This window comes from Tupaia chinensis, unplaced genomic scaffold (assembly GCF_000334495.1).
Source record: "Tupaia chinensis unplaced genomic scaffold, TupChi_1.0 Scaffold143946_1, whole genome shotgun sequence".
Lineage (NCBI taxonomy): Eukaryota > Metazoa > Chordata > Mammalia > Scandentia > Tupaiidae > Tupaia > Tupaia belangeri.
The window spans coordinates 180,671-188,465 of NW_006203797.1; the positions used below are offsets into that span (position 1 = coordinate 180,671).

Consider the following 7,795-nt stretch of genomic DNA (forward strand, 5'->3'; position numbering starts at 1 on the left):
GTCACATCATACATTTATTAAATTTCATAGCATTTACCCTGACCATAGTTGTGCCAGTACTATTTGAAGTGTGTGGTGATGTGCTAATGAAAAAACATACTAAAAAACACCCTCACTTTCTGGAGTTTACATATTATCATGGACAAGAAGGAACACAGGTAAATAAGAAATACACCAAACATTAGGTGATAACAATTGATAAATACTATAAAAGAAAAAAATTAACCTATAATAGAAAATTTAAGGGAGACTCAAAATTGAAAGCAATATGTAACTATAAATCACAGCATCAACATGCTGGCCCAGCTGCCTCTGGAGAATAAGATTATGATTTTGATACCTCATTCAGGGCCATCCCATATCTGTGCTCCCACAGAATCCACTTCTTGCCATGGAAAACAAGGAATTTTAATTTCATTTCAGAGTCATTTCTTTCAGTAACGAGGCAGCGTTAGTTTCTGAATGGACAATGTAATCCTCCAGAGTGGGTTGTTTGTCTCTTTAGAAGTGTCTGGTATCTTAATTGAATTCACCATGGAGTCGTACCTAAATTTTGCTTATGATTACTAACCTAAGTTTTCAATTAAAAGAGGATATATTGCTCATAGAAAACTCATGAACGGGGAACAAGATATTTCTATAACTAATTTGGCACTGGGTTCATAGACATTGCTCTCCAAATATAGCATGACTGAATACTCCCAACTATAACAACATCAACAATGTCATATTTTTGGGGACTATATCCATCAGGAATTTTCAGAGAATCCAAGGTGAAGAAGATACTATTGTCTATCACCCCATTTCTTCCATATAGGCTGGTGATGCAGACCTGCAATGACGAATAACAGAAATGATTATTACAAAAATACAGCACTGAGACTGGCTCTGCACCTCCTCACTAGGCTCTCATCTACTGGTCACTGAATCCATACGTCTGAACACCAGCCTGGTGGTACAATGCAAAAAACAGTGATGTTCAGTAAATATGACTGTGAACAGACTCTGCCTCAGACCAAATCAGAACCTCTGGGGATGGGACCCAGAGCCCCAATCAGAGTGTCTGCTTTGAATATTACCCACAGTGATTATTAACCTTGATTTCACTTATTTTTCTACTCATTTTCAGACTGCACTACCCAAAGCACACCCAGTTTTACTGGTCAGTTCAAATTCCATATTATACTCCATTCAGTTTATTCCTAATCACCTCTTGCACACTAACTGCTTTTCTTTCTGTTCTCAGCACACCCTGATTGCATTGTTCTATCAGGTGACCTACATAATCCAGAACTTAGTGATATGGATTGTCTCCATTATTTTTGTTTCATTTTGTAAGTCCTGACTCTTCTATTTTTAATCTTTTATTAGTTTTGTCAGAATGTGTGTGCCCTCATTGCAAAGAGACAGAGTGGGAAAGTGAGAAAGCACCCCAATAGGTAATGGTCATGCCACAATCCCATCTCTGCCATTTTTCCCTCCTTTCAGAATTTTGGTCATGCATATACAAGTGTCTGGTGTGTTTTTCATGCTGGTTGTTCTGGGAATTGAACTGTGCACTTTGACATGAGGGATCCAGCTGCCTTAACCACTACCATGCTGTCTCATTCTGCCTTTTCAATGAGAAAATGGCCCCTTTTAAAAACACATATTTTATTCATTTTACAGCACAACCAATAGAACCCTAGCAACAAATATTATCACAAAAGGAAGCAGTGGAAGATACAAGTGGTAAGTCAATGTAGAAACATCTTACCTCCTCCAGATGCTTACAGAATAAGGGCTTTGCTGAGTGCACCTTGATGTTATATGGACCAGGAAGGCAGGAATACTCAACTTCTACCCAGTCACCCTTGTAAGGCATAAAATCTGAAACAGTCATAAAGAAATGTTAAAGCAATTTTATGTTAACCTCAAGTGAAGTTAAACTGCAGAAGGAATGTGAATGTTGTAATACCCTAAAATGGCTTCCGTTAGACTTAATGCATACTTTGCATACGCTTATATACACACAACTTATAAATTCTCTGTGAGAAGGGATGTTTATAATCTGTGAGGCACTGATTCTCATATACTGACTGTCCAAAGTCAAAAGGGATGCATCAAATTTCATCATAGCCATTGAATTGGGGAGCATATTCAATCCTTGCTCATGTTCACAGCTCATCAGGATGAGTAGTCAAGTTCCTAGTAAGACATAGAGTTTGAATCAGGCTACTTGTGCTCAAGTCATGCACCAGCCACTTTCTCAGTCTGCCACCTTGGTCAAGGTGATTTACCACTGAATGCTTATTTTCTTCATCTATAACATGAAAACAACCATAATATTCCTCTTAACGTACTGTTATGATGGTTAACTATTATGCTAAAAACTCATGGACTAAGGCCTGGCACATAGTAACCACGGAATAGATGCTGACTATTCACTGTGGTGGCAGTAGCACTAGTAAATACAGGGGGGGCCTTTAAGTTTTGGGAGAAACAGAATTAAAATAGGAGTGTATTTTGTTGAAAAAAACCCTTTGAAATCCATGCTCATTTTTTAGCAAGGCACATTGCCAATGAACCCTTAGAAGATCCCTAGTATTGTTACTCTAAGAACGAGTCAGTTTTTGGGCCAGCAGATGGTATGGTGGTTAAGAGTATTAGACTCCCACATGGCCTACCACGGCTTGAGTCCTGGACTTGGTGGTTTGTGTTCTCACTTTCCTTCCCTCTTTCATTCTGGCCCTCTCTGGTCAAATTAAATTAATTAATTAATTAATTAAATGAAGTTAAATAAAGTAATTCTATAGGGAAAATAGATAAATAAAGTAATTTTTTAGGAAAAAAAAGAATTAATCATTTTCACAGGTTGTCTAGTAGAGGGACGAACTCTTAAATATCTTACATTTCTAGTTATAAATATGTAGTTCCAAACACAATTTTAGAAATAAATAAAAAGTCACAGGATAACAAACTGCAAAAATGTGAAGCCACTGGAAATACCAACCATGGCAGGTGAAGTGTAAAAAGGTACAACCACTCCTGAAAAATTTCAGTATCTATAAAGCTAAACATTTTTTTAAATGGAGCTATAGGGATTGTGAAGTTTCTGGAGCAATAATGAGAGAGAGAGAGAGAGAGAGAGAGAGGAGAGGGAGGAGAGGGAGGAGAGAGAGAGAAAACGTGAGAGATGACCCTCAAAGGGGATGGCCACTCTAAAATCCCTTCTCCACTCTCCTCTCAGGATTTTTAGGCATGCACACTCATGTACCTGGCATGGGCCTTCAAGATGACAGATCCAGGATTTAGGTCAGCCATGTAGGATCCAGCTACCTTAAACATCATGCCATTGGCTGAACCCAAAGCCAAACATTTCTTTACCCTAGGCTCACTTATTGCTGAATGACACAAGACACTAAGTTGGACCCTGTTCCTCTTTCTTAACTCTTATACATTTCTTTGGATTGGCTATACAAGTTATCTCCGGCTGATAAATCCAAAATGTACTAACTCCAGCTGTAAGCAACTTCAGATTCAATAGTCCTCATGCCTGTGGAATTGTATTATATGTATTTACTATTATTTTGTGAATTGCTGCTATGCCTCACATTCACAAAATTTTCCTAATCTCAGTCTGCCTCATCTCTAATTGGAAAATCCCCTCTACCATGGCTCAAGCAAAACACTGCAGTTATCTTTGGCTCCTTTATCTACACTAAAGGTCCATGCTATTGAAAATGCTTTTATGTCTAACTTCACAAAATATCCACAATCAAATCAATCCTTAAAATGTCAGCTTCTACAACATCATCCAAGTCTCCATTAGTCTGGTCAGGAGTATTACAACTTCTCTTAACCAATTTCTTCACTCCACACTTGCCTCATACAATCTCTTCTGAACTAGCAGAGTGAATATGTTAAAATAAAATCCGGGTCAAGTCCTGGTTGTATGCATAAGAAAAGAAAAACAGCGAACTGCTTGGAGAGGCTAAGCTCATTTCTCCTTTTGTTTTATTTGCTTATTTAATTTGCTACAGGGCATGTGCACCTGCCTAAGAGACAGAGAAAAAGAGAAAGAGAAATTAAGGAAAAGTGAGAAAGGAACTCCCCCACAAGTATGATGGCCATGCCACCATCCCTTCGCCACTCTCCTCTCAAGATTGTGTGTGCAGGGACCAGCAGTTAGCATAATGCTGAACTCCCATGTAGCCGACCGTGGTTCGCGTCCTGGACCCGGTGGCTTAAACTCACACTGGATGCGTGTGGCGCAGGTGCGTGCATGCCCAAGATCCCGAGAGGAGAATGGAGGAGAAGGGACTGCGGTGTGGCCATCCCCCCGGGGGGTGATTTCTCACTTTCTATCTCTCTGTCTCTCTGTCTGGCGAGCACACGCACCCTATAGCAAAAACCTCTAAAAACAAAAGATTTGTACATGCACATACATGTACATTTGTGCATGTCTATTTGTATATTTGTGTATGACGTGTCTGGCATGTCTCTTGAGTAAATCACAAGGGATTCTTTCACCTTAACCAACATGTCACCAGCTGGCCTACTTTCTCCTTTTCTATCAAACTTTCCAACAGCAGCTTTAGGCTCAAATAGCAGGGACAAAGTACAGCTGTGAGTAAAACCAAACTATTCGATCAAATCAGCTGTTCAGCATGGGCAGAGAAACACACGCACAAAACACACACACATACACACACTCAGATACACATAAATACACAGGAAAAACTACAGGGCTATCACCAAAACTTATTCTGAAGCATTAGAGCATATTCTAAACGTTACCACATGAATGTTCAAGGTTTTTCATTGATGAGATCTTCAATATTTGTATGAATAAAAACTTTACTCAGATATCAATGACTGTACTCACACATAATATGCGATAGTAGGAGTTTTTAATAAGTTTTCCTCTTTGTCCTTATATTGTAGTCTATTTACAATTCCAAGGGCCCACTTTACATAATGAAGAACTACTGACTAGAGCAAAGCATATTGCAGAAATAATTCTAGTATGAAAATATCTCAAAAATAGGCATTGTATTTTCTGAAATATGTAAACCATACCTTCAGAAACAATGTCAAGGGAGAAATAAATTTCTTCATCAATGTAGACAGTGTTTGCACTTACAGCGGTAACATAAGCCTTCATAACTCTGGTTTCAAGGTATGATGGTTCCAAGTCATCAATATTATCAGGAAGAACTTGTACCTGTCAGATAAGAAAACAGTTACTTCCAGGATAAAACTTTATAATGGACATTTCTATTCTTAAATCACTGGAGTGCAAGAATTATTTTAAATGACCACTCTGAACTACAGTGAATATATTTCAACTCAAAAATAGATCATAGTCCTGAGATGATAGTAAAAATAATTCCAGTATTTTATGTGTTCTTAAGGTGCACCAGAAAACCTGAATTGCTTACCCATGTTTAATGATTTCATAGTGCACTCTACAATAAAAACTGTGTCACGTTTCTACTCTAGAATTTAACAATTTTATGATGGCAAAGGGAAAAAAATATCTACTTCTAACTTGTGATAGAGGGTATGAAACAAATTCAAAAAGGTTTCTCTGAATTCTCAATAATAAGTAGATTCAGGCTGAGGCGAAAATAGAGGCATTACTTGGAAGAACTAAGATTTGAGCTGAGATATGAAAGGAGAGAAAGAGTTTACCTGCTGCCAAATGGGAGTCACATGAAGGCAGGAGAAGGGAGACAGAGAAGAAAACCAAGCACAAACTTGGGGAATATCAAACAAAGCCTTAGCACTGAAGATACAGTCCCAGAGGAAGATGCAAGGGGAAAGCTGAAACAATAACCTCGAATGAAGAGGGCTTAAAAAGTCTAAGTCAAAATTAGGACTGTGAAGATAAGAATTATACAGAAAACATGCCACTATATTAAATGAAGACCAAAGACATTATGAAAGAAGAAAAATAGGTTTCAGGAAGTCTGCTATCAAATCTTACCTGTTGTTTGCAGTATTGCCCTTCAAAGACGCATTTTTGTCATCATTGACACTTGTAGCAGCCCCTGAATGGCTGGGCACACACCTTCCTGACACCAAGAGGGGACCATTTTTCTCTTGCCAGAAAACTACCCCAGGTATCTTCAGCTTTTATGCAATCCTGTCCTACCATCCATTTCCCTTAGAAGTTCCTCTGTGACCTTTAATCAGTGTGAACTCCTTCCAAACCACTTATTACACTTATTGGGGCTTTAAATTTTTTTTCTATTCAAAGTAATTTCCTTCACCCATACAGCTACCATATGCTGGAACACGACAATGCAATGCTAATTGCACATTATGTTGAGATCTCAAGCATATGCGATGGTTTCTCATCACTCCTCTCAGCGCCTGGTGTTGCTGAGATCGGGCTGCATGCCCACGGGTTTAACTGTTATTCTGTGGTAACTTTGTAAGAATAGTAAGCTCCTTTCTCTTTATAACCTTTTCCTTGAGGTTGTACTTCTTTTAAAATAAGTTCTCATAAAATTGTTGCACTCTTATTATCATTTATTGAAAGCAGATATTATTTTAAGATAACCTTAATTTCTCAGATTTGCAAAGACTTCAGAAACCTGTCCTTGTGAGCATCTGAAAAGAGGCCATGTCACAGGTGCTGAGAGAATCTTTTACTACAATGAAACTAAAAAATAATTTGATAATTGACGTTGAAATGATAAATATTTGGACTGGGATATTTACAGGACTCTGTAAATGTACAAAAAGTCATTCAACTATACTCTTGAGAGAATTCTTTGGCATGTAAATTGTATCACCATAAAGAAATTTTGAATATGTTTAAAATACACATTGCTGGACATATCAATTCCACCACTATGAATGGATTGAACAGAAAATATCTTATTACCTGATAAAAGGATGTTACAGGACTATATAGAATCCAAATATTATCATGGTCAACCTTTTTATAAAAAGTAAGAGAACAGATATATAAATTTCAAGCTTAAAATCAGAAAACACCACAAATATTAAAACAATAGCCTGCACTGTCAGGACACTGGGATTTCTAATTTCATTCTACATATATTCTAAAGATGGCATTAGAAAGATGGGATTAAGACAAAAAGAGAGTGTAGTGACAATGCAGAAACTCATCCAGATCTTACTTTGACTGCTTTCAATTCTTGAAATATTTCACCTCCTTCCATAAGTGCCACAACTTTTTGTCCAACTTTTAGAGGCATATTGTCAGCGACAATATCAGAGGTAAAGTAGATCCACTCATTGATGAAGCCATAATCACCACATAAATTTGTTACAATTCCCTGTATACTCCTCAACTGGATGTCGGCTATGAGATAGGAAAAGAAAGGTTATATTAGTAATCTAATGGCCCATAATACAGTACGTCACTGACATCTGTGGAACCCTGGGCATATTTCTGAACTTCTCTGGTACTGCTTTCAGCTATCAAACTAGGACAGTGACAATTTCTGCTCAACAGCGTTGTTGTGACTGTTGACTCAAATATCAGCTATTTAGACTGTGAGTGCCCTGAATGAATTAGAGTGCAAAGGTGACTTGATATCACCATATATGCATATGAGAGTCTTAAAGCTTTCACTATTATTAACTGCCATCATCATTTTCAAAATTATGAGCAACAACACCTATATTCTCAAATTTATCTTACCGTACAAAGTAGAAAGATGTACCTGGATATGTAATGTTAGCCCCAAACCATATCTAAATTTTTCTCTCTCACTTTTTATTAATTCTTCAGGAGTACTGGTTATATACAGCATCTGACTGTAGCAGTCCACCT

At 37.7% G+C, this 7,795-nt stretch overlaps 1 protein-coding gene across 1 annotated transcript; it reads right to left on the reverse strand.

The window, feature by feature from the left end:
- Window positions 1–7,281, reverse strand: LOC102474365 (cancer/testis antigen 55-like). Its single transcript, XM_006165534.1, has 4 exons — window positions 7,137–7,281; window positions 5,062–5,206; window positions 1,757–1,869; window positions 1–832 (listed from the first exon to the last, which is right to left on the reverse strand). Exons 1-4 carry the CDS (start codon window positions 7,212–7,214, stop codon window positions 644–646), a joined length of 525 nt encoding a protein of 174 aa, XP_006165596.1. The 5' UTR covers window positions 7,215–7,281; the 3' UTR covers window positions 1–643.
- Between the last annotated feature and the right edge of the window lie 514 nt (window positions 7,282–7,795).

What these genes read in the sequence shown, in the direction of transcription:
- LOC102474365 (XM_006165534.1), bottom strand. Translation starts at nt 7,214, where the DNA reads ATGCCTCTAAAAGTTGGACAAAAAGTTGTGGCACTTATGGAAGGAGGT. An exon ending in AAGAATTGAAAGCAGTCAAA is followed by an intron (nt 5,207 to 7,136) that starts GTAAGATCTGGA and finishes CTTATCTGACAG; the next exon opens with GTACAAGTTCTTCCTGATAA. An exon ending in CCTTGACATTGTTTCTGAAG is followed by an intron (nt 1,870 to 5,061) that starts GTATGGTTTACA and finishes TGACTGTTTCAG; the next exon opens with ATTTTATGCCTTACAAGGGT.